This window comes from Suncus etruscus, chromosome 6 (genome assembly GCF_024139225.1).
Source record: "Suncus etruscus isolate mSunEtr1 chromosome 6, mSunEtr1.pri.cur, whole genome shotgun sequence".
NCBI lineage: Eukaryota > Metazoa > Chordata > Mammalia > Eulipotyphla > Soricidae > Suncus > Suncus etruscus.
In genome coordinates, this window is record NC_064853.1 from 33,465,640 (window position 1) to 33,492,557 (window position 26,918).

The 26,918-nt window shown below is 45.2% G+C and overlaps 1 protein-coding gene across 1 annotated transcript in view; it reads left to right on the forward strand.

The window, feature by feature from the left end:
• The window catches only part of ERI3 (ERI1 exoribonuclease family member 3), a 125,422-nt gene that overhangs the window by 12,771 nt on the left and 85,733 nt on the right, over window positions 1–26,918 (forward strand). Inside the window, exons 3-5 of the mRNA XM_049774930.1 lie at window positions 2,405–2,682; window positions 21,026–21,142; window positions 26,729–26,788. Coding sequence (XP_049630887.1) covers window positions 2,405–2,682; window positions 21,026–21,142; window positions 26,729–26,788 — 455 coding nt within the window. The remainder of the gene's footprint in view (window positions 1–2,404; window positions 2,683–21,025; window positions 21,143–26,728; window positions 26,789–26,918) is intronic.

Genomic DNA, 26,918 nt, shown 5'->3' on the forward strand with positions numbered 1-26,918 from the left:
TCCCCATTTATCTTTCACTCAGTGCCCCAGCCTTATGTAGGTGCTACCCTTCAGATTCCTACTGCCACACTTCACCTGCCACATACACACCCCTCTGTGTGGATACCCATTTCCCCCTATTTAGACTCTGACTGTCTACCACAGACCCTTTAAGCTTCCTTGACTCCAACCAGTGTAGACACCTATCTCCCCCTATCACAACGAATGGCTCTAAAGCCATTAAATTGGCTTTCTCAGCAAAGAAGGCTGTCCTCTCTTTCTTGACCACAGCTGAACTTGGTTGTTAGATTAAGGAAAGTCTCACTCCTCAAGATCACTGACATATGGAGGTCCAATATCTGCTCTCAACCTTTTTGGAATGGGTAAAGTCAGGAAAGACAATAAGATCTATAGTAAGAGGACCTCTGGCCCTGAGTACAGTTGTTGTCCATGGGAAGGGAGTGTGTCACATGGGAGTTCCGGGACATACAAGGGAAATGGATGTTACTCTCATGAGATCACCTTAGATATTAATTCTATTTATAGACCCAATGTGAAGGAACCCAGCCTTGGCCAAGTGAGCAGAGCTCAATAGGATAATTGTAGTAATAATAGTAAGCTAATTTTGAGTGTTATGAACCAGATACTGCCCATAGTGCTTTATATATGCCCTCTCATTTGTTCTCAATTGAGGAGCAGGTACTATTATTATCATCTAATAGAAGAGGAACTGAAGACTATATTTGCCCAAGGTACTTGGGTAAATAAGTGGCAAAACCAAGACTCAAATCTGGTTGATCTTTATCATGACACCTCATTGCCTCTAGCATTTATTTGGTAGTAGGGGAAGATTAACTCTTTACATATTGAATGATTTCATATATGTATGACTAGTTCATATATGAATAGAGAAAATTTAAAACTTTCAGAAATCTTATGCATAACCTGACTTTGAAGGTTTACTGAGTTCAAAACCCTGCAAGAGACTTGCGGTCCAGATAAGAGTGTAAAATCTGAGCACATTGGTGTGCCCCACCTAGCAAGGCTTCTATAGAATTCAGGAATGGGAGAAATGAAGAAGGATTCTGACTTTCAGAGGGGGATTCCATAATGAAACTCAGGCCAACAGTTGTCCACCCAGGACCAAGATATTTTGGCTGCATTTTTGTAGAGACTGTAAAGCTATAGTAAAACAAGGTCTGTGCTTATGCAGGATCCTTGAAGAATATAAAATTCTTCCCAGCCTTAGCTTTACTGATGGGGCAATTGAGGACCCACTTTTGCCTCTATCCTAATGAATATGCAGGCAAGTCATGGAGTTCATTCAGTAAGGTGGGAGAGCCTGCACAGGAAGTTATACTTAGCATTGTCCATTTCCAATGGGTCATAGTCACCTCATTTCTTGCGGGTATACCCATTTGGAAGGCATAAACTTTAGCTATTTTGGCTTGAGTGGTCAGATTTCTTGTTTAAGGATTATAGTTGAGGGGATTTGAGTGTTAGGTACACAAAAATTTCGGCTTTGTTCCTTTTTTGGGGTGGATGAGGGGAACTCAAGTAACTTGTGAGTAAAACTCAGGCTTTGATTTTTATATTTAGTTGGCCCTCTAAGAAGCAGACATTCTGCAAATTTAAAGGGAAAACTTGAAAAGTGATTTGGATTATTATTTTTTTTGCACATGTTCACTCAGAAAACTTTACTAGATTTTTAGCAATGCTCCCATTACTGCCACATCTGGGTTTTCTCTTTTTCTTCCTCATTTAAAAAAGCCCTGCAGCCCTTCAGGGCCTCTAGGAGAGAATGAGTCTAAAGGCAGCAAAGTCTAAGCCTGAGGCCACTGCCAGCTGTGCTTCACTCACCCCTGTGGGGCCACTTACTGGTTGGCTGGGGAATTGCCCCCTGGGAATGTCCTGGGCCAGCTCCTCCTGTGATCCTGTTTACCTCCCGGCTGGGAGAAGGGTAGGAGAGAGCAAGCAGGGGTACCTGGCTCCGAATCATCCTACAGCTTGTCTGAGTTTATTTAGCTAGCAGGACTGATTGTGACTCACTTTCACATGAGTGCCATTGGTGAGATGGCTGCAATTTCTCCCTTCTCTCTTGAACCATAGAACTCCATTCTAGGGTGAAGGCCAGTGTTGCCCGTTTGGGGAATGATCTGGGGGGGGGGGCTTGGAGCTGCCCTAAACCTGGAAGTATCAGTACAGAGTATTGAACTTTATAAGGAATGCTGTGATTTAGGGAAGGTTGTGCTTCCCTCACCCACCACCTACCCCTGCCTCCCCTGACCCTGGTGTGTGGTTCATGTGGTATAATTGTTTCTGAAGATTAGATAGGGGCACAGTCACAGTGGGAGGGGAGTAACTCAGGTTCTCTGTTCTGTTTTTTTTTTGTTTTTGTTTTTGTTTTTAACTTTCCTCCCCTAAGTTTTAGATGCTTCTGGATGTTCAATGCTAGCACCTTTACAGACTGGAGCAGCTCGATTTTCTTCATATTTGCTTTCAAGAGCAAGAAAAGTGCTGGGCTCCCAGTTCTTTTCTCCCTGTGGTGTTCCGGAGTTCTGCTCCTTATCCACCAGAAAGCTGGCGGCCCACGGCTTTGGCGCATCTATGGCGGCAATGGTGCCCTTCCCTCCCCAGAGGTATCACTACTTTTTAGTGCTGGACTTTGAAGCCACGTGTGACAAGCCACAGATTCATCCTCAGGTAACTGTTGCATCATTGCTCCAGAAAAGGTAGGGTGGGTAAAGAGGGAGGGTAGCTACTAGTCTGGCTGCTGGGGGCCTAAAGGAACTTACTTGTGTCTTTTTGCTGCCCTTCTGGGATTCCTGAATAGGAAGGGGGGCTGGATTCAGGCTTGCTTGGTTCAGGTAGATGGAGAAGTCTTGGGAGAGAACTGGGTTTATTGTTTCTCTCTGGCTTCTGCCTTTGGGAATGAGACCATCTTCTCCTGGTCCCTCCTTTTCCTTTTCCATTCTGCCTTTCTGCTGTTTCAGCAGGTTCTTTTAAGGAGTACTGTGGTGCTCAGCCTTTTAAGGCCCTTAGTAGGTCCACTGAGTCAGAGCAAGACCAGTAAAACTAAAAGGATATTGTGGAAGAGACGTGGGACTTCGGAGCTTAAGTTGTGAAAGCCATTGTAGCCCTGTCTCCTTGGGGTCACTTTTTTCTGAAAGAAGACAACAGCCATGCCAGGAGGATACTCTAGCCTGTGGAAAGGCATAAGTGTATAAGAATTGAGGGGCTGGAGAGATTGTTTACCAGGTAAGGTGCTTGCCTTGGATGAATTTGATCCTAAGCACTCTATATGTTTCTTCCAGCCCCAGCAGGAGTGATTTTTGAGTATAGAGCCAGTAATAATCTCTGAGCACATTGCTAGTTGTGGTCACCCCAACCCCACCACTCAAAAAGAACTTACCAACCAACAATTGAAGCTCTTAGGCTCCATAGTGTAAGTCAATGGTAAAGTGTCTGCCTTGCATGCTGAAGATCTAGGTTCCATCCACAGCAAATGAAAGATTGGAAGCTCTTACATGAAAGCCAGTACTTATTTGTCAGTGATATTTCTTGCTGCTGTCCTGGAAGAGAATTTGCCAGTCCTAGTCAAGCCTTCAGACAACTCAGCCAGAATAGACATCTGACTTCATCCTGTGAACATCTGACTTTCAGCCTCCTCAAATCCGTGATCCAGACTGGCCAGCTGAGGTCTTGGCTCACATAAGCTCTGAGAGATAATAAAGAAAGACTTTCAAAGTTTTAAGTCTCAGTCAGGGAATGACTTCTTATAGACAACTTTGGAAAACCTGAGTTTCCTTCATTACTGGTATGTTAGAAAGGAAAATTTCTTTGCCTGCTTCTTATATTCTTTTTTTTTTTTGGGGGGGGGGGAGTTAGATCCAAAAACCTGAGTTAGGTCCCCTGTACCCCATATGGTCCCCTGAGCCTAACTGGATCAAGAGTAAGCCCTGAGCACTGCCATTTGTGCCCCCTAAACAGACGAACAAATAAAAAGAACAAATAAACACAAAAAAAAACTTTCAGAAGCTTGGCAAAGTGGGAACAGAGTCACAAGAATGTCGTAAGGGAGGAAGCTTTGAGTGAAGGCAAATTGCCTTGAGGTTCCCTAGCCATACTTTCTCAACCTTTTGCCCATACTGTAGTCTTCTCTGTTACTTTGAACTGTCCTGTTATTGTACTGTGGACACAGGAGTGGGTAGAAACAGGCAGACAGGTTGTTATACAGATGATTTTAAGTTGTGAATCAGGGGTGCCTATCCTAACATTAATATCCCCTTACTGACATAGATGTCAGTCATTAAGCTCTTACCAGAGCTGGAAATCTAAAACATTCTTCTGAACACCATACCATGATTCTTTGGTGTCTTGTGGCATTTACTGTTTTCTCTCTCCTGGCACATGCTTATGTAGGTTTGTTTCTGAACTCTCAGATTATTAAGCTCATACAATTATATAGCTCTGTTTTCTTGACCATCAGAGGGTCTTGCCTCTGCTGCGGAAGATGAAGACGGACTAGTGTCTCAGTAATCTTTAACCTCTGTCTTAAGGGCACTTGTTCTTTTTAAAATTTTTGTATTGCCATACTGAAGACATTTTGCAGTATAACATTTAATCACCTGCATCACAGAACTTCTTATTTGGATTTTGATACCTAGGCCTTCTAGACCTACCTGAAGTATGGTTTCCTATTGTTTACCAGGATCTGGGTCTGATTAAAGATTATCTCCAGAAATCAAGGAACTCTGTTTTGATTCTAAGGACATTGAAGGAATTGGCCACCCTGGTTCACCTGGTTCTAAAACTGTTGCTTTAGAGAACTCAGGAAGAAGCATTTTACGTCTAGCTTATTTTAAAAAGGGGACTATGAATGATCTTAGAAATTATAGACCCGTTAGTTTACTGTGATTCCGGAGAAAACTTGACCTGACCAACAGATAATCAATCAGCAAACAGCTAGAAGAGCATAGGCTACTGAGTAATAACTAACATGAGTTTGTGAAGAACAAATCCTTTCAGATCAATCTAACTTCTTGCTGTGACATAGTGATGGATTTGAGTGGATCTAGGGCAAGTGATAAATGTGATGTATCTCTACCTCATTAAACTGCTACAATGCTTGATGAACAGTTAGGAAGGTGAGACGACCCATTGGACCACTCTCAAGCAAGGAAGGGATGAGTAGTGTATGAAAGGTTAAGACTTATTCATAGTAACTTAAAATCCCTATCTGTATTATTAAAAAAAAAAAAGCTTCCTTAAAGTTTGCAGGAGTAGGATCCCGCTGACTTGGAAGGGATGTTAAGAGTTGTTAGTCCCAGTTAGGATAGTGTCCTTTTATGACATCTTCATAGGTCAGGTTCTCATCAGAGCCTCTGAATTAGGTCTTTTGGTCAACATAAGGGAGTAGAGAGAGATTGGAAAAACACAGGGTAAGAAGAATAAAAGTCAAGAGAAACACACAAATTCAATAAATTGAATATAGTTTTAGTGTCTGACTTCTTGTGCTGGCTAAATAAATAAATTCATCATATGGGAAGTAGTTGTCCTAGGAACATTAACTTGTTCTTCATTTTAATAAGGAACAAAAGAAATGAATTTAAGTGATACCAGGCAAGATTGAGTTTTGTTATGGAATGAATTACAGAATATATAGGTAAAGGACTAGAACATGATGTTTGAGTGAAGTCGATTCTCCCCATGCTTGATGCTATCCACTTAAGGACTCCATGTAGGTAAGGTCTACATGTCTCCTGGCAAGGGGCTGGGGTCTCTGTACAGGAGTTGCTCAGATGCCTCCCATGCAGAGCAGGCAAAGGCAAATTGAGGCTGGGTCTACCTATCTGGAGGCATGGCATGTCTCTGGTTTTCTGAAGTTTTCATGTCTGTATCATGCTTATTCTAGAGGAATGCCATTGTGAACAGCTTCAGGGGAGAAATTCTGTGGTACTTGGGTGAATAATAATAGTGGTTATAAACATGGTAGAACCTCTGATATTTCTGATTTGTCATCATTTTTGCTATTTTATATTTGTAACTTTGCTCAGCAAGGTGGACCTAGAGGTGAAACGAGTGGTTGGTTTGCTAGTCATAGTCTTCACTATCTAGGTTTTGTTTCCTATGTTTCAGTTCTGATCAACATAGGTTGAGTATGAGGCTAGTTATCACTTGAAAACATTTTTTTCACATAAATGCTACTTTAGGTGGGTTTAAATTCTTTAGAGGCTCTTGTTCTGATTCCCTTCTTGCTTCAGGAACTATTTCCTGACATAGAAGTAGATTTGATTTGTTTGGCAGAGAGTTGTAGCTCTTTTGTCCTTGCTTGCAGGAGTTTGCTCTGCTCATTTTGGTGTGTGTGTCTGACGGTGTTGGCTGTGACCCTGAGGCCCGGGGAACAGTCTGAAAGCTTCTACGGGATCTTTAATTGTGCATCTTTAACCTGAGGGCAAGTGCTCTCACCCTCTCAGTGTTTGGAATTAAGCAGTGCCAAAGTGGGTGAGGAAATGAGAGCCAGGCTCCGGCAGGTTGGACCCTCAGCTGTCCCACCAGCTGAAGGGAAGCTCCACTCCCATTCTACTCTCCCCCCATCCTCACTGCTGCCTGAAGGCCCTGTCTCCTTCCTGCTCTGCCCTAACCCTGCCTGTAGCTCAGCTGCCTGCCAACACCCTCAACTCTGAGGAGAAATGACCTTCCGGTGGCAGTTTCTCTCCTGTTTGCTCTTTGTCTACAGGAGCTGGATTTTTTTTTTTTTTAAAGGAGACCTTGAAGAGACTCCATCTGCATTTTGAGTTAGAATTCTGAGTAAAGGAGTTTCTCTTTTTATAGAAAACTGTCCAGATGCTAGGTTATTTGGGGAGGTGGCTTTGGGGGAGGACTGATGGCAATGGAGAAGGAATAATATCAAAGAGCACTCCAGGAGGATCAGCATGACTTAGACCTGGCATGTCATTATTAGTCTTTTGTGAGAAAGACATTTTTGGGAAACTTTACAGGAAATTGGTTAAGATCCCTACAAATCAAACTATATTGATTTCCTTTTCCTCTGTTCGAGGCTGAGAGGGAGAGTTCCTCCTTCTAAACCCCCTTCTCTTCAGTCAGCGACTTGTCTTTCCTCTTTCCCACAGAAGATCCTTGCAAGGTAAGCCCCCTCCTCTGCCCTCTTTACCTGGCACAGGTAGGCAGAGCCAGGTAGGGCAGTTTTGTGCACAGGGTGAGGCAGTTGTTGGGCTGTGCTGAGAGCCCCAGTCAGCCTGTGCTATTTTTTTTTTTAAGTGCAGACAGGCAAAGGCGCTGACGCTATTCTTCTAAACTGGGAAATGAAATGCAAAACCGATGTTAATGTAACATTATGGTTGAGATTAAATGCACCAAAATCAGGAAATTCAAAGTTATGCTTCCCACAGCAACCATAATTCAGCCTCATCTGGCTTGTGTAGTATTTTGTGTTAGTGCGGATGGTGTTATATGTTAAGACATTAAAGTTAACACCATAAGCAGAGCACAAAATGCTTGAGGGGGCTGAGTTATGACGACTGTGCAAGCCATAAGTGTTCTTGCACAGGCTCCCAAGCCCTGGAATAATTTCCCTCCCTGCCCATCAGACCAATTATTGCCTTTCTTTTCTGTGGCATGTTGGTTTGAACACCTCTTTCAGGCTCACTGTAGATGAATTTCTCCATTGGTGGCCAGTGATGGTGGAGGGAATGTGTCAGCCCACTCAGCCCTTTTACCTTTTTTTGTTGGGGCCTCCATAAAGATGATGCTTCATCCCTCCACCCTCCTGACTGCTATTCTCCAGGAAATCTCCTCCTGGACTGCTGTTTCCTAGTGATCCCAGCTAGGACTGGGGCCACCCTGACTCTAATGGGGCTCCCTGAATGGGAACAAACATTTGCTGTGTCTGGTCTTGGCCCTGTGGAAGCTTCACATGAAAACCAGAAGGAGGGCACTGCTCTCTTGGAGCAGAGCCAGCAAGGCAAAAGTGAAAATTTACGTCTCCAGAGCAAGGCACTGCTGCCTGGTGCTACTGCCTTGTGTGTTTGGGTGCCATCGTAGTGGGTTTATTTGCTCTCCTCAATCGATTTCTCTCCTTTCCCCAGGCCATGTACCTTTCAGCTGCCATGGTTTGTATGTAGTTAGGCTATAGAGTCGCCTGAGGATAGAACCAAGAACTTTCCTTGGGGAGCTCTGGTTACTTTAACAAAATCACCACGTAATTTAGTACAAATCAGGAAGCATCCCCTCCAGCCTCTTATTATCCTGGTGGCATCCCCAGGGTTGAGACAGTTGTTGGAATGCAGATTTTGTGAGATGCTAAGTTTAGGTTGAGGATGGGGCAGGTCTTTAAAGAATAGGGCCACTGATACAGGGTCTGTATCAGGGTCTGTAAACTAACAGAGACATTGAACTGCCTTTTTTGCTAGATTAGGCTTCAGGTTCCAAAGCCAGGATACTGGAGAGACAGGCATGGAAGCAAATGTCAATGTAGGAAATAATCCACGTACACACACTAAAGAAGGAAAACCAGGTTCAGAAATTCCAGCATGTAAGCCTTCAGCGCCTAAGAAAGGAGGCAATTTAGTGGAAGAAGACTGGAGAATGAATGCAATGTAGCTACCTTCAGAGCAATGAAGAGGCCTCTTTTTCTCTTTGGATAGCAGCTGAGAATAGGAAGATTGGGTCAGGGGCCGGCGAGGTGGCACTAGAGGTAAGGTGTCTGCCTTCAAGTGCTAGCCAAGAAAGGACCGCGGTTCCATCCCCCCGGCATCCCATATGGTCCCCCCAAGCCAGGGGCAATTTCTGAGCGCTTAGCCAGAAGTAACCCCTGAGCATCAAATGGGTGTGGCCTGAAAAACCAAAAAAAAAAAAAAAAAAAAAAAGAAAGATTGGGTCAGGAATGGAGAGATGGGACAGCGGATAGGGCTTTTCCTGTCATGCAGCCAACCCTAACTCGATGCTCGATCCCTAGCATCCCATATAGTCCCCCAAGCACTGCCAAGTGTGCTCCTAACTACTGATCAAGAGTAACCCTTGAATATAGCTGGGGGTGGCCCCAAAAACAGAAATAAAAAAGATTGGATTGTACTTTCATCATTGTTGAGATGGGGAAATGTGTTGAAGTCATTTTAAGTGCTTGAAAATGACCCTCTCACAGGCCATGGGTGCAGGGAGCACAGAGGAGGGAGCTGACCATCCCTGCCCTGCTCATGGCTTCATAAACAGAGCAATCTAGGAGAGCCAGGAGGCCACCCTCCATAGACAAGTAGTTTAGACCTTTCAAACAGACTAAATTCTGTGGTATTTGGGTGAATAATAATAGTGGTTATAAACATAGTAGATGTTGAGAGATATGGAAAGAACTAAGGAAGAGGCAGGAGGAAGATGTGGCTAACAGGCTAGAATAGAAGTGACTGGAGGGCAGGGTGTATGTTGTATGTGTGTTGGTGGGGGGGGGGCCGTTGAGGTCTTCCTGCTGCAGCAACAAATGCACAGTCAGACCAAGCCAATGGGACGGGGGGTGGGGGTGAAATCTAAAGCTCTTCTCCACAAGCCCATCTACCCCCTCTCTTGATTACATCTCTTACTCTGTAGACTGATCTTTGTCATTTGATACCAGGAAACAGATATCAGGAGGTGCTTTCTGCATCTCTCTGTCTTGTTGGGAAAAAGGAACCTACATCATTTTGATTAAGATGCCATTGGGATGATTATTTTTTCTTCTCTTATCCTGGGTGTTCAAAATACTTAAAAAAAAACCCACAGTCACATTTATGTGATGAGTTTTGAGCTCTCACCATGACGATTGACTCATAGCTTAATAGCTTGAAATAAGAGTGCTCCCAGATTGACACTATGCACCGACTACCCCCTCCTCTCCAGGCTGGCAGGTCTGCAGCAGAGGAGTGAGCAAGCTGGCCAGGCAGAGAACGATTTCTATATATTGAGGGCTGCAAAGCCCTATTGGACAGGGGGATGTCAGAAAAGAAGTAAGCAGACTGTGGGAAAACATCAGGGAAACTTTTAACCTGAAGTTAGGGGTACCTCAGAAGGAATGTACATTTGAGTTTTGTCCCCATTTGGAATATGCCAGAGAGAGACTTGGTTTGACATCAGTGAGATGTCACTTGAGAATTCCACTTCTATTCTGGTGCTTGTACCCAGGGTCTAGGAGATTGTCCAGGCAAGGAAGCACTGTTCTGAAATGACAGTGCTGATAGCAATTCTTGTTTGCAGCTGCTAGTGCTACTGAAAGATGAGAAGCACGTAGAATCCTCAGCTCTATACAGGTGAGGACAAAGTATAGAAGGAATTGTGGTAAGTCAGAATAAGAAGTGTGAGTGTATAACTGGGTGGAGATGAAACAGAAATAGATATTCACCTATTCTAGAGTTCATGGGAACAGAGGGAAAGGTGTTCCAGGGTGTTAAAAATGGATGTAGATAGGTAAGATAAGATAGTATCACAGGTTAGATGTTAGCCTTGCATATACCTGGCCCATTTTTGATCTCTGGCACTTTTTATGGTGCCCGAAGCCTGCCAGGATGAGAGTGATTCCTGATTGCAGAGTCAGGAGTAAGCCTTGAGCACTACTGGGGGTGTTAAAAACAAACAAACAAACAAACAAAGGATGTAGTTTTGAGGCCTTTCTTGAAAGAGATGGTGGTGCTTGGATCTACGTGGTAACAGTGAGAATATGTTGTAGCCTGTAGGTATGATGGAAAGAGATGAGTTGGCAGGTCTGTAGTTAAGTAGCTTATAGCTCTTTTTAGTTACTGGTGAGTCAGTAGTACTCAGAGATTTGGTAAGTATTAGAATATGAAACTGACAGTGGTTGTCCACGGGGTCTCTGAATTGGAGATCCAAACTAGGAAGAACTATATTGCTGAGTTCTCTAATGTCGTGCAGGTCATGACTTTAGGATTTGTTTGATGGGGCCCAGAGAGATAGCACAGCGGTGTTTGCCTTGCAAGCAGCCGATCCAGGACCAAAGGTGGTTGGTTCGAATCCTGGTGTCCCATATGGTCCCCCGTGCCTGCCAGGAGCTATTTCTGAGCAGACAGCCAGGAGTAACCCCTGAGCACTGCTGGGTGTGGCCCAAAAACCACCACAAAAAAAAAAAAAAAAAAAAAAGGATTTGTTTGATGAACAGTTTGGCCCTTGGCCTATGGGAGGTAGGTTTGATGGTTTGATGGGGCAGTGATTTGCTAGAAAGCTTGGAATTTGCTTTCTAAAAGTGTGATTTACGGAACCATAGTTTGAGATTGTCTGAAAATAAAGTTTATGGATTATGGTTGCTCTTTTTTTTTCTTTTTCTTTTTTAAGCACTGGCAGCCTTTGAATGCAAGGCTAGCTGAAAGGAATTGGTAATTAGTTGGGTATGATATTGTTATTAGGGGTAGGCGAATGGGTTGAAACATCATTTTGATAAGACCTACTCTCTAGAAAGGTATGACTAGAAAAACATTGGTCAGATCTGGTCTTAAAGGAAATTCTTGGTAATGGTATGGAATATGGTGCTTGGTGTATTTGACAGGAATTCCCAGCTTGTGCCTTTCAGTATTGAAGAAATGCTGTGATCCTGTTCTGGATTTGTGACCAGTGTAAAAGCCTTTCTCAGCCCCAGGAACAGTAAGTTTGACCAAATGAGCTTGTGCGTATAATGAGTGGTTTTCAAGAAGTAGCCTGTGGGCTCACTTGGACAGGAGAAAAGTGTTTTTCTGGGGAAAACTGATGTGTAATCTGTGGTCTTGACAGTGTTCTCCCTCATTTCCTTTCACTTTTGTGGTGGTGACTGGAGCTTTCACCTTTGGTTGCAGAACTTGCACATGTGGTCACGGCAATTGCAGGTTGATGCCAGCCTCACAATCTTGTGTTGGTTAAAGAGGTTCTCTACCCAAAGCTATCATGATAAGAACTGAAACTCTTCTTAAAGGGAGCAGGCATTGACAAGATAAGACCATGTGCTGGCACACTGAAAGAGACGTGCCAGCTTGCGCTATAAACTTCTGGGACATGACATGCCAGTTTTTCTCCCCTGGCTCTTGGCAGCATGAGAATGAAATGTCTGATGGCAGGAGCCAGGAGTGGTTGGCAGATCTAAAGGGCTTGCCCCAGGTGCTTGACAGTGAGCCGAGGAAGGATTTATTGTAAGAGAGAAGCTGAGAAACTTGGGCTTGGTCACTATCTCTGTGCTAAGAGTTTGTCACATAGATATTCTAGCCTGCATCTTTGCTAGTCAAAGTGCTGTCAGAACCACCAGCTTTCTTGGTAGAAATATGGGATCTTGGTAGAATTGTGATTTTCAGACACTCCTCCAGACAAAAAAGAACCTGTGACAAACTCTTAAGGTGATTTTCAAGTATGAAATCAAACACAGGAATGATTCTAGACCACTGATCTAGAGCAATGAGATTTCTTTTGTGCTTGGGGTGGTGGTGGCCACACTAGCAGTGCTCAAGGCCCACTCTTGGCTTTCCATTTAGGGCTTCTAGCAGTGCTTGGAGGACCATATGATGTGCTGGAGAGTAAATTGGCAGTTAGGCATATGCAAGGCAAGCACCTCATCCCCTGTACTGCCTCTCTGGCCTTAAGCCATTGATTCTTAAACTTTATCAAGCCTCAAAATCACTTACTTGTAGCCTTGTTAAAACACAGACTGTTGCCACCAGTTCCTTTTTTCCTCAACCCTTATTCTCTTGTTTCTGATTCAGAAAGCTTAGGGTAGAGCCAGAGCTTTGCCCTTCTGATAACTTCCCGGGCAACAGGATGCTGCTTGCAAGAGTCCCTGCTTTGAGCACCACTGGAGCTTGCTTAGTTGTGCAGCAGTACTTGGGGTCCAGCAAACCATGACAGGCCAGCTGTTGGGTGAGGGTGTGCAGCTTTGGTCTGTGTAGTGTGCCTGCTGGTTAGTGATTTTCAAACTGTCATGTCAGCACAGCCTTTTCTGTTGCTGGCTTCTGGCTGTCAGATGTGGACAAAGAACAGGGAATCTCTGTAGCAGCCCATGGGTACAGTGTCCTGTTGAGAGACCAAAAACTTGTGGGGATGTCAAAGCAAGGCCCCAGGAAGCCAGTCAGCTTCTTTGTTGTCTACTTAAATTGCTTGGCCATAGAGGCATATTTCTGTCTTGTGACTCAGCCCTGCCTCCTCGCCCATAGCTAGGGGCTCTTCAGTGCTGTTTGCTTTGATTGGAAAGTGGTCTTTGTCTCATGAAGCCTCTGATTCATATTTTGAGCCCTGGTAAATTGCATGGCTTTTCCCCATCTTGTTGACTGATTACATCTTTGGGTACATGTACCCAAGTGCCACAGTGTGGTCTCTGTACCTCCATCATAAGGGCAGTTGAAATGGATGCTGTTGTGCTGAGAAGAAGTACATATATTGTTTCTGTGTTTGTTATTGGGCCAAATCCAGTAATGTTCGGGGCTATTATTCCTGGTTCTGCACTGAGGCATCTTTTCTGGGGTTGTACCATACAGGATTGTCACATGCAAGATCAATGCCTTCCTTATCCTTACTATCCTTACTTCCTTAGTACCACTCTGGCCCCAGAGAAACAGTATAGCATCAGGGTTCAGAGCATAGACTCCCAAATTGTTTGATAGATTTGAGCTTGATCTCCACTACCATATGCATCTGACTTGATGTGGGTAACTTGATTGTGCTCTTGATGCCTCAATTGTATAATTAGAAAATGGGATTAATAATGGGATTGGAGGCCTGGAGCTAGTACAAAGGCAGGGTGCTTGCTTAGCTTGAGCATGGTTACCCTGTGTTCAAGCCAGCACTCTAAATGGTTCCCTAAGCTCTATCAGGAATGATCCCTGAGCTCAAAGCCAAGAGTAGTAAGCCACTGGGTGTGGTCCTCAAACCATAATTTTGAAAATAATAATAATACCAATATTATAGGACCATTGGGAGGACAAAATGTAAGTGATTAGAGTGGTCATAGTTTAGTGTGTTGACTCTTCTCTGGAGGATTACAGTTAGTGGTTTTCTAACTCTTAGTGAGCTGTTGGGCTACAGCAGGTAACTGGGGGATAGATCCTGGCTTTTCCAGATAGCATTGAGAAAGCCTCAGTCCCCATCACTGTAAGGGCAGAGCATTGGGGTCTGCCCAGAGATACTTTTTTTTCTTCTTCTTCATGCCCTCCCTCATATTGCCTCTTGGGTCTGCTCCTGCACACATCTGAGATTAGTTTCAAGTAATTCATGGCAAATCTATGTACACAGGTAGCTACAAAGAAATCATTTGGCTATTTGCTGCCCTGAAGCTTTGACTTCACAAAGGCCACTAATATCTAAAGTTATTTACCATGGAGCAACTAAAAATGTATGCACTGAGGCTGGTTCAGAGTCAAGGGCATGTGGAGGGGATACAGGAAGATACCCCCAGGTGACTCTCAGACTCTTTTGTTGACTAGTACTACGTTTTTCAAAAATTCAGATATTAGTAAACCTAAATTGTCCTGCAATCTCTCCTCCCCAGTGACAAATAAAGAATAGTAGTATCTGTTTTGTGCCTTTTTTCTATGTTTTAATTGCGTTGAGGTCTATGGGGATGAGTAGAAAGGAACACATAGGTGAAAAATCAGCCTTTGAAAGCTCCGATTTTTTACCCTTCCTTGTCCTGAAACTTCGAGCATCAGCTCTCATCTGTCAAAGTGTAAATCAGCAATTAAAACCCAAACAGCCAAATGCCAAAGATGACCTGAAGCACAAAGCAACTGACAAACAAGTCCGGACAAATCGACGGGTAATTTATAAGCTTTGCCCTAAAATCTAATTATTTGGCAATTCGAATTTGCAGCCAGCCAGGGCTCGGCAATAAATTTAACCCGCCATAAATTATTTAGGAGCAGGCTGTGGTGTAAATCAAAACCACGAGTGTTTGTTTAAGAAATAAGCTCCTTGTGCATAAAATGTCTTTTTTTAACCCAAGAGAATCTGTTCAGCAAACTGTGCCCCCAAGGGTTGCCCAGTGCAAACCTAGAGCCTCTCTCTCACTTCCCCATTTCCCCTTTGCTTGGAGGTTTCTTGGTCCTTTGAGTAAAGACCTATCTTTGCCTGGGAATTTTATCCCCAAACCCAAGTATTTGGGGAGAGCCCTTGCTTTCAGCAGGTCCTGCTTTGTCTACTTTGTGAAAGGTTAAGGTTGCTCTTGGATTTTACGGTACCTTTCTCTGCAGGAATGCACACTTCCTTGGTTTTCGTTAGCAAACCAAGGGTGACATTAGTTGTTGCTGTCTCTTAACTAGAGTGAATGCCATTTCTTGGATTGCAGGGGGACACCCCAAAAAGTGCTCAGACAGGACCCCAGAAGCAGGACATCAGGCAGAAGAGAAGCTGTGCTATGGGAGGAAAGATCTGGAAAACCAACTGCTAAGCTCTGTCACATTGTCAAGAAATTCCACAGTCTAACTAAAGCCCATTCTGTTTAAAATCCTTTTGTTGTGGTTCTGTCTTCAAATATAATCTTATCACTGCAGACATTTCAGATAAAGGGAGTTTGAATACCTTGAAAGTGACCTGCACATTGTTTTCTTTCTCTTTTTTTTTGTAATCTTCTGGTTGGGGTGTGAAGCTTTATTTGAAATGCTACTGTTGTTTTGTTCTTAGTTTACTGGGGTTCCAAGTTGAACAAATTAGAAAGCAGCCACGCTTAAAATCTCTGCTTCAGCACAAAGCTCTGATCACTTAAAAAGGTAAAAGAATGTTTACTTGGTACTTCTTTTTAACCTTTCTCTTTTGTTTTTCCTCTCTCAAACACAGACACAACCAACCCATCTACCTCTTACTCCCAAGATTTGCCATTGACATTTTATTGAGGAAGATAGCAGATAGATATATAGTAAAACCATGGAAATGTTGGAAAAAATTCCAGTTGTATGACTTTTTGTCTTCCAATGTTGGCCAATTCCCATCCGATATCACACAAGCCTTTGGGGTTAATAATGTTTTTTCCTTGGTCCTTGTCCATGGTATAGGGTTGTCAGCTATCCCAATTATAGCACCAAAAACTCTGTTCAGGAGATCTTTGGTCCCAAGCAACTAAAGATTGGTAATTGGTGGTGTGTGGCTGCTGAGAAAGAATGAAAAACCACTTAGAGTTGAGAAGCAGAAGACCTGGTGGAAAGTGCTTTGGAAACTGAGATTCTGTGTTTGAGTCCTGGCTTGACCATCTGCCATATTTGTCATCTTGTGGAAATCACACCATACCCCCTTCGTGTTCCTGTGGAGAGCTCATGGCTGCAAAGTTTTCTGTAAGGACCATTTACCTGGTTTGTGTCTTACCACTTCTTTCTTCCTTGTAACAGAAGTTGGGAGGGGTCCTATTATAGAGGAGCTGGGTGTTGTCTCTGCTTGCTCTCTGGTGTCTGAACTCCAATTCCTTAGCATGTCTCTTGAGTTACTAACACCCTAGAGCAGTGATGGCTAACCTTTTTGAGCCCGACTGCCCAAACTGCTGCACAATGGCTGGTCCTCCCAATGGCCAGTCCGGCCCTGTTGCCAGGTGAGCTGCAAAGCAGGCACCGGCACACTCGCCTCCCGTCACGCCACATATCTTAATTGTGGACCCCTTCCCGCGTGCCAGCTGCAAGACTTTCATGTGCCACCACTGGCACTCATGCCATAGGTTCACATCGAGGCCCTAGAGGATGCCTGGCATGCACTTCTCCCAGACTCCGCCAATGCAAGCTATAGTCATTGGTCTTGTAATTCAAGAGCAGCTGCTCTTCCTCAGAGCAGATCGAGCCCCCTAGAGATAACCTTCTCCACAAAAGAACCAGATCTTGTAGCACCCCATGACTTCCGAAGTTACTAGTTCACTCATTAAATCTAGTTTTTGGAGCCCTGACTCTGTTTTTTATTAGTAGGATAGTCTTGGGCAAGCATCTGCTTTGGGGAATCTTCACTTACCGCTTTGACTGGTGGATAATAGTGACTCCCACTTTATAAGTGATCAGGAAAATTTAACATAATTTGTGCTAAGCACTGAACAGAGCATCTGCAACATAGAATGGAATAAATGCCACAGTGAAAGAGTGAAGTGATTCCTTTTTTTTTTTTTTTTTTTTTTTGTTTGTTTGTTTGTTTTTGGGTCACATCCAGCAGTGCTCAGAGGTTACTCCTGGCTGTCTGCTCAGAAATAGATCCTGGCAGACTCAGGGGACCATATGGGACACCGGGATTCGAACCAACCACCTTTGGTCCTGGATCGGCTGCTTGCAAGGCAAACGCTGCTGTGCTATCTCTCCGGGCCCATGATTCCTTTTTCAGGCATCTTCCAGGGTGTTGGTGTGAACCCCTTGCCAGCCCTCAGGAACCCCAGAAAGGGGAGTCACATCTCATTGTATTTGTTTTGGTGTTCATACCTAGCCCATGCCTGGTGACTAGTAAGGTGCTTCATAGACTTGATTCCTGACCTGAAAATAAAGGGCCTCTCTGCCAAGATAAAAGCAAGATCAGAAAGCACGTTTGAAAGCACTCTGTAAACCGAAAAGCACCCCACCTGATATGTTCCTGCACTTAGGGCATTGTTCATTATTTATTCACATTTCTTTTCTGCTCACTAGTCTGTGCACTCCTCCACAGCAGACAGTCTACTCTCTAAATCCCACTCCCATACCTGTTCTATGCTGTGTGCTCAGCAGACACTCAGGGAATTCTAATGGAGTGAAATGGCATCCATAAGTAAGGACTTAGGAGCCAGTTACTAGAGGTAGGAAGAAAGGGTGGAGAGACAAACACTTCTTTCCTTCCCAAAGATCCTGGACTGATGCAGACTCTTGGTTAAATTGGGGGTAGGGAGGGCAGAACAGCCAGGAGTTTTCTCCTCAGAATACTGGCCCTCCTTTGACACATCTTCATAAGCTCTGGAGTTAGAATTAGTGGGGTCCACCTACAGCTTTACGGTGACCTCTGAAGTGTTGGGTAAACCCCACATGTCCTAGTTGGTCAGGCAGGTTCCAGATTGGTACACATTGGGGTTCTTCTCCTAGGAGTGGGCTGTAGGAGTTGGTATTGAGATGCTCTTAGCATGGCAGGGCAAAATGGAAAGGCCCAGAAGGGCCTTTTAGTAGAAACTCCACTTTGCCTGTCAGTGGCTGAAGTGAGTGTATCAATGAACAAGGTCATTGCCACTTTGACTGGTGCAGAAAGCACTCTTGCATCTCTTATTTGCACAGTGGCATTAGTTTTGGAGAGGAAGCCTGTGGACAGGCCAGCGACATGGAACAGCTATGTTAATAGCTCCACTTTGCTGGGCCTGCAGTCCCTTGGCCTCTGCAAATTCCAGTTTCTCTCTCCTTTTATGTGGAGCTGAGGCTGGCTTGTTCCCCTTCCCAAGGAGATATGAGCACTTAGGGAAGGTGCCCTTTCTCTGGAGCGGGGGATGCCAGGAACAGGGAAGTTTAAGTACTGAGCAGCAGTGGAGAACAGAGGTCAGGTTTTTAAACAATCTATGGCCACTCCCTCCATGCTGGTCCAAATAGGAGCTGAAGCGCTTACTATTTCATAATACTAATGAAATTCTAGTCTATAACTTCATTTCAGATATCTAAAACAAACCGTGTGCTTGTAAAAAAGTGGAAAGAGATCAACTTTAAGCCATAAATTCTTGGTAATAGAGGGTCTTTTCTATTTATGTTTGATAGATATTTTTGTTTCCAGAGGAATGTCAACTCCTAATTTCATAATGTATCTTGGGCTTAAGAAAATTGAATTTAATAAAAGCCAGAGATGAATGGTATCCTTAAAGGTCCCCACACTTGTCTTTATTAGCAGGACAAACTGCAGGTCTCCAAACACGGCTTCTCTCCAAATGAAAGTCTAAATGAGAAGTACGGTTGTGTCCTCAATTCCATTTCACTGTGGACCCAGCTTGTGTTGTCAGCAGGTGGCTAGCTTGTAGGTCTCCTTACTTGCATGCTGCACAGCTCAGAGCACTCCTGGTGGATTTTGTTTTTGTCTGCAGGGGACAGGCAGGAGAGGTCAGAAATTCAGGAGACAGATGAGCCCCACTTCCATAAATCACCAGAATTTGGGATTTAGGCTAGCTGATTGAAGGGGATGGGTTGTAAATAGAACATTTATGTGTGTGCATTTGTGTGTATTGTGTGTATATGCCTCTGAAACTCTCCTTTGACTGACCTGTTTGGTGATGCTCTGCGGAGAAGCAGGGGCCTGCGAAGTGTGGGATAAGTGCCCAAGCCTCTTCTCTTGGGAGGAGAGGTGCCCCCTAGTTTAGCATCCTGCCTTCCTCCCTTCATCTCCCCCATCTTTACCTTGCAGAATTTCTTTTATTTGGGTGGGGGGGGGGTGGTGGTGGTGGAAGGGTTTAGCTATACCCGCTGACGCTCGGGTTACACCTGGCTATGCGCTCAGAAATCGCTCCTGGCTTGTGGGACCATATGGGATGCTGGGGGATTAGACGGGGGATTGAACCGTGGTTAGTCCTAGGCTAGCACATGCAAGGCACACACCTTACCGCTTGCGTTATCGCTCCAGCCCCTACGTTGCAGCCTTTCTGTCCTTCTTGTCTCTGGGGGCTCTCAGCTGCCTTCCCATCTTTGGAGACCCACCATATCCTTTAAATTTGTCTGGCCTGAAAGCTTGCTTCCTTGATCTGGTCTTCAGTCTGCTGTGATCTGTTGGGTTGAAATGGATGCTTTACAAGCAAGCCTGAGAACATGGGCCTGCTGGTGGGGCACCTGGATGCCTGGAATTTCAGAGCACTTGACTGTGTCCCCCTGCACCTTCCCCAGAGCACAGGGCCTGCAGTGATGCTAGTAGGGCAGGACCTCTCCAGAAGGCTGCCCCCAAGGAGTGGGCTACCACTGATGCTGAGTGGCAGAACCTCCCCATTCTGTGCACTCTGTGGTGGGGGCCTTTTCCACATGCTAATTTTACTTAGAGGATTTTTGCTTTTATTTATTTTTTTTATTATTTCCTATTTGTCTCTTCCAGATGTTTTCAGGGCAGTTTTTTTTGTATGTGTGTGTGTGTGTGTTGTAAACTAATTCCATTCATGTTTTAAAAATTTATGAAAGCGCTAATAAAAATGTCAAAGTGGTAAAAATGTTAGCTTTTCCTCTGCTTTGATTAAATTTTGCAAACTGTTTTTGAATATTAAAAAGCAATAATTTTTTTTATTCTCTCTCCCCGCTTTCGTCCTCTCTCTGGTGTGCGCGTGCTCTCCCCTGCCCTCTTCCCCCGCTGGCGCGGGCCTCCCTTCCCAGGAGCGATGAGGAGTGCACGCACAGCCAGTGTTCTGCAAGCCTGTTTGCACACCAGGACCTTGGTGCTGTGCATCTCTATTAAATAACGGAGACAAATTAATCTTAGAGACACCAAACAAATTGTCACTCCTCCTCCTTCTCTTCCATTACGTTCCAGTGGACTGGGAAGGGCTGGCTAAGCGGTTAGGGGTGGTGGCGGCTGGGAGAGGGTGGGTGTGCTGCCTGAGAGAAAGGTGTGAAGTAGCAGCTCCTATTACTCTTACTCAGCTCTCTCCGACTCTTCCTTATCCCCTTTGGCTTTGTTTATTATTTATCTTTTTTTTTTCTTTTGGTAAAAACGATTTTAAGAAACTCATTGGCTCTGCTTAAATTTCATATGCAGAATCTGTGCACTGGCATTATGGCTGGCTGGAAGGAGATTTAGGGCAGGAGATCATGCCTTATTGCAGGACAGGAACCTGAGTATGAGAATGGGGAGTTCAGTTACTATTTGGGGCTTGGGTGAGCAGCCTGCATGAGACTCAATAAGGAAAACTGGAAAAGATGGTCATCTTAATCTTCCCAGAGTGATGCTGGTAATGGGGGCGTGGGGTGGTGGTGATGGTGGTGGTGTTCAGCCCTTGGGACCTTTGAGGATATCAACAGTAGTAGAGTAAGGAGGACCCCTGAACTGCCACCATCTCATTCCGCCTTAAATTTATCTTGGCAGGAACCAGTAAAACCAAAACACTCCCATCATTTTTGACGGAGTTGTTATTTGAAATGTTACTCCTTTTTTATTGTCTTTACTATTCTAGGAAATCATCGAGTTCCCCATCCTGAAGCTAAATGGGCGGACCATGGAGATCGAGTCCACCTTTCACATGTATGTCCAGCCCATGGTGCACCCACAGCTTACTCCCTTCTGTACAGAGGTAAGGGCGCTGGGCTGCTGGGATGGAATTCTGTTCTGGGTGCCCTGCACAGCTGCTAGTGGAAAGCTTAGCTGTGGCCCACAGTGAGGCAGATGTGTGGTGGTTCTGGAAATAGGCTTTTTGCAAAATTTGCCATCCACTGGGACCACTGTGGTCATTGAGAACTGTGAAAGAGTCATGGAACAATCCTGTCCTTTCCTCCCACCCTCTTTTCTGCTTCTACCAACTCCACCTAGAGACTAGGAGCAGTGCAATGTTTCTGGGCTCGGATTCTTCTGGTCCTGTTTATCTTGGGCCTTTTGTGATGCAGAGATTTCTGCTCCTTGGAGAGGTTTGAAGCCTTCAGAGGCTAAAACTGGGACTTGAAATTTTTTATGTTTACTGGGAGCACATAAAAGCCTTTTGGTGCAGAGGAGGTACCCCTGAAGAGAAATCCTCTGTGGCCTCTTTCCCTGGGATCTGATGCACTGTGGGGCACCACAGGCTGGTGTGGAACCATGATTTAGGATGGTGTGGTAGCGGCTATGGTGGAGAAACCCAAAGGTTTCTGACTCATTTGAGAATTTGAGGCATTAGAGACTTTGTGTTTTCATTTAGAGCCCTATTTTACACATTGAAGTAAAATAGGAGGAACAATTTGGCCTTCTTGGTGACCCTCTTAAGAGAAATTAAGGGTAAAATGGTAGAGGGCCCATGGGCTAATAGCAGGAGTCTTAGTTGGCCCTGAGGTGGACCTAGCCTCTGATGAAGAAGCGATCTGGGACTCGCCACCACTGGCCTAGGTGGGCTTTCTGTTGTAGCCATTCATCTGCCCAAGTGTGTAGTCTCAAACCATTTGTCATTCCAACCAGTGATCACAAAGTTCTTGCTTTCTCTCTAGCCCTAGTTTCCCTTTCCCCTGAAAATTGCCTACACTACCAGGGGGCGCTCATCTGTTCTTCTTGCCCACCCCACCCCCGTGGAATTGCCACTTTAAAGACAATGCAATGCACCTTCTTTCCTTGATCCAGCCAGTCACCCCAAGCCCTGCATTGCCCTGGAAGTGCATGTCTTCTTCTCATCCTCCTCTGCCTGCCCACCCACTTCAGGGGATCCAGCATTAGCAAGGCTGCCTGACAGCTTTGTTGGATCTTGACCCTGGACAGGAGTGAATGTTTGGGAATGTTGGGAGAAGAGCTTTTATCCCAGAGCAGAGCTGGGTTTTTTTGTTTGTTTGTTTGTTTTGTTTTGTTTATTTTTGGGGTGTTTTCTGTTTGTTTTTTAGGGAACAAGGGGAAGGGATTGTGAGAACCTGGTGAAAGTGCTGTTTCTTTTTTCTAGAAAATTCCCTCAGGGCATACACCTATAATTTGGAGGATAGAGAGCATGGTGTGAGGTGGGTATCCTTGCTCTGAATCCTGTGCTGAGATTAGAGTTGGCTGCGTCTGCCTTTTTGTCTCAAGTCCCAGAGCTCTAGACTTGCCCTCATTTCTAGCCTGTACCCTTTGTTTCTTTTTTGGTTCCATACCTGGAGATGCTTAGGCTTCCTCTTGGCTCTATACTCAGGAATGACTTCTGCTGGATTCAGGGGATCATATGTATTATTGGGAGTTTGAACTTGGCTCAGCTATGTGCAAGACAAGCATACTCCCACTGTATATTATCGCCCCAGCCCTCCATCCTGTTTTTTTGGGATTTTTTGTTTGTTTTTTGATTTTTGGGCCACACCTGGTGACCCTCAGGGGTTACTACTGGCTATGCGCTCAGAAATCATTCCTGGCTTAGGAAACTATATGGGACACCAGGGGATCAAACCGCTGTCTATCCTAGGTCAGCAGCATGCAAGGCAAATGCCCTATCGCTGAACCACTGCTCTGGCCCATCCATTCTGTATTTTGTCCCTTCTTCTAGCCACCTGCTTCCTGTCACCTTCAGCACTATACCTGAGTGGAGGTTTCTCTCTTACAGTCTGCTGCTGTACATGGGGTCTTTCTATTTTTCCCTTTGCTCCTGCTGTCCTCCTGGACTCTGGTCAGGGTCATTTTCTCTGGGAAACCTTTGCACCCAAATAGCACTGAGTCCATACAGCCAACCTGTCTCCTCTCTAGGTTGTATTGGGGGCAGAAGCTAGAGCTGATCTGTCTCTGTGCCATCATTAGGCCTTGGATTTGGCACCTTCCTGAAAGGAATGAGCGTCACCAGCCACAGCTTATTTCTCTGCTTTGTCATTGTACTGCTGACTTGTACTTCTGAGGACATAGAGTCTACTTTGGGTCCTTTTAAGTCAGAGGTTCCCATATTTATTTTGCCTACCACAGTTTTTCTATAAACAAATGAACAGAAACACTCAGCAGCCCAGGATTCTTCTACCTTCTTTAATCAAACAAGAAGAAAGCATCTTCCCAGTTGGAATCAAGGCTACTCCTGCCCCCAGATCATTGTAGCATCCCACAGGAGACAGTTGTGGACAGGGGGATGGTGTGGGAGGCTGACTTAAATATTGCTTCATTTCCATAAGATGGAAATGGGGTTCCATAGGATGGAACCATAAGGAGGCATGGATATAGGCAGAGGGTCATTTCTGGCAGGAGCTGCTTTTGGGAGGTAGGGGCAGAAGTAGAATTTGATCAGTGAGTATGAGCATCAACCCCAGCAGCTGCTCTGGAAGGGCTTTGTTCTTGAGCATAGGAACCCTGTCCCTATGGAACCTTAGGAACCCTGGCCTGTGTGCGTGTGTGTGTGTGTGTGTGTGTGTGTGTGTTGTGTACACATGTGTGTGCATGTGAACTTAACACGTGTCATATATAGATGAGACGAGGGTACATGTGTTTGGGAAGAGATGGGCAGGGTACTGGTCAGCAGGAAGTAGGCCTGGAGCCTACCCCAGAGCCCTCTTGCTCTGTGTATAGAGATGCTCTTTGCCTTTTTGGGATCCCTTTTTATTCCTGACGATAGTCTGTCTGGAGACCTGACTGTGACAGGAATAGGCCAGTGTAGGCTTTCTCACCACCTCTAGAAATCAGCCCCACTCACCCGAATCCTATCTTCCGCAGCTGGGCTGCTGCAGTCTCTGACCATGTGAGTCTTTTTTTATTGTTGTTGTCATGAAAAAACTAGAAAAATACCCATTCTGCTAAATGCCTGTAAAGGGCTTTGTCTTGCACCTGTACTTATAAAGGGTGAGATTTATTGGTCTCTTTGTCTGAGGAGAAAGAGTGGGTCTGATTATCAGATTGCACACCAGAGACAAGTGCTTATGTAATCAACAAACTGTCTTGGTGTCAGAATACGATTGTGTTGGAGATAAACTGTGAAAGGAGAAAGCACTGGGCGCTGACGGGCTCTTGGCGCTGCGTGTCAGTGTCCAGTGCTGCTGCCTGAAGGAGCTCATGATTGTGAGGATGCCAGCTTGTTCCTGGACAAAGCCCTGGTGTGGGAGGGACCGCAGCCTCCAGCCGCTTTATCTGTCAGGGTCAAAAGCCCCTCGCCTGTGGCTTCCGAGTCTGGAGAAGCGGGAGTTAATCTTTAATCCCTTGGTGAAAGGAGTCAGGGAGCACACATTAATTCTTCCTCTCACCTCTCCTGCTTTAAGTGGCGAAGGTCTCTGAGCTCTGTTTAGCCTGTGAGCCCTGCTTCTCAGCTTAATAATACTTGGCTTTGCTCTAGTACCTTTCATGGTGAGGATGTGAAAGCTTTTTACAAACACACGTTAACCCAAGTGGGGATGGGCTCCAACTATAGCATGAGGGGTCTGGGCTAGATCTCAGGACGAACTTCCTAACTGATTAACCAAACTGTCTTCCTCTGTAGCTTGTGGTTCAGGTCTTATAGGGGTCTTGTAATCTTGTTAGTATCAGAGGTGGGGGGCTCATTTTTCATTTCACGCCTAGTGCTTTTGTGGAGATGAGGTGGAAGGAGTCATTCATTCTTGGGGGGGGGAGGGAGTAGTCCTTCCTATCCTGCAAGACTGCTTCCCCACGTCCCCATGGAGGTTGAGTCTGAGTTCTTTGGAAAGCACAGCACTCACTCGGGACTCAGACAAAGCCTAGGGCGATCGAAAGTGTCTGGGTGCTGGGCACTTGTGGCTAACAGAACCAGTTCCCTTGAGGGCGGCATCTCTGGTTCCTAGAGGATACCCATATGTAGTTGGTTCTTTTGGAGGATGGTTGTGGACCAAAGCAGGCATTCTAGCACTTGGGGTCAGCATAACCCTGGGCTCTTCCCCATCCTTCTCCTCTCCACCTCTCAGCTCAGGCCCTCCCTCTGCTGGGCAGTTACGTGGTCTCCCGAGAGGGGTGTGGCGGTGCCAGCCGGGTGGGCAAGCTGTGGGTTAAAGCCGTGCAGAACAACAGTGTAGTTAATCTTTTTAATTTATTTTCCTTTTAGACCATGGGAAGTCTGTAGGCAGCAGCTGTTACCCAATTAAAATACAGATTAATATAAAAACAGTTTCTGGAATATAAAATAGAGTGGCTGTGTCCTTACACTTCCTTAAAATACCACCTAATAATGACTTGATGAACTACAGAAACCCACCTAGAGGAACTCAGCGTTCTTAAAATGAAAATTTCTTCCCTAAAAGGTGTGTATTACCATTCCCTTGAAGTCTCTGGAAGAAAGTAACCTCCCCTCCTCAAGCCGGCGGCTCCCGAGTTGGGTATTTGGTTTTCACTAAATGTGATTAGAGTTTAATTGGTGTTTAATCCCCCACTCCTCTTTGAACAAAATAAAAGTTTCTGAGCCAGGCTGATAGGTGATTCTGGAAGTCATGAAGGGGAGCTCCTGACTGTGAATTCCAGTGTCCCTGTGGTCCGTGCTTGAGGGTTGCTGTCCCCAAACCTTGCTTGGAGAGGCAGAGTGCTGTTCCCCCTTTATCACTTCCCTTCCCACTGCCCCACATACACTGTAAGCATACTGGATCTTGGATCTGCTTCTTTAAGTGAGACATATGTCATGAGACCAAGTCTTTGTATAACATCACTACACACAGTGTCACCAGCAACCGGGAACATTTTTATTGTCATTGACATTATCTGGAAGTAGATTTATTCAAGGCCTTTTGTAAGCTCAGTTGAAGACGCCTTTTTCTTGCGGGTGAGTTGATTGAGGGTCCAGGTTCCAAGAAGGGTGATGCCTGTGGACATGTTGGGGTGGGGACACACTGAATTGGGCTTCTCATGGAAGGGGCTCTTGAATCCAAGACCACCTCTCTCAGGTACACATTCCCAAGTGCTCTTAGAACCCTTAAATTCTGTCACTCTGAGAACTGAATCTCCTCAAGTTTGTAGTTTGTGGGGAGTTCTGAGCATGCTAAATATTAAAGACATGTAAAATCAGAATAAAAGCTAGGCAGGGTATGAGAGACTCCCTCACACCCACACTCCACCCTCACCCCACCCCCAATGCATAAATAACTATACCCCACAGGATATTGTGGGAGAAGTTTGCATTGTGTCCTGGACCTGATTCCTAGGGTTCAAGTGTGGTTCTGAGCGGGGAGCAGCAGAAGCCAGACACACCAGGAGGGACCCTGGGCAGCAAAGGCCTGGCCACTTGGGGCCCTGCACCTGGCTTTGTGCCCATCTGCTGTTTCTCTTTCCTCTTCAGCTCACCGGAATTATTCAAGCCATGGTGGATGGCCAGCCAAGCCTGCAGCAAGTGCTAGAGGTAGGTTGAATGACCTTTAATTCCTAACCTCTGACCCCTTCCTGCTGCCTTTCTCTCCCACCCTCCTGAGGATGTAGCCGTGTAATCTGCCTATGATTATGGCTTGATTAGAATAACATTTGCTGTCACA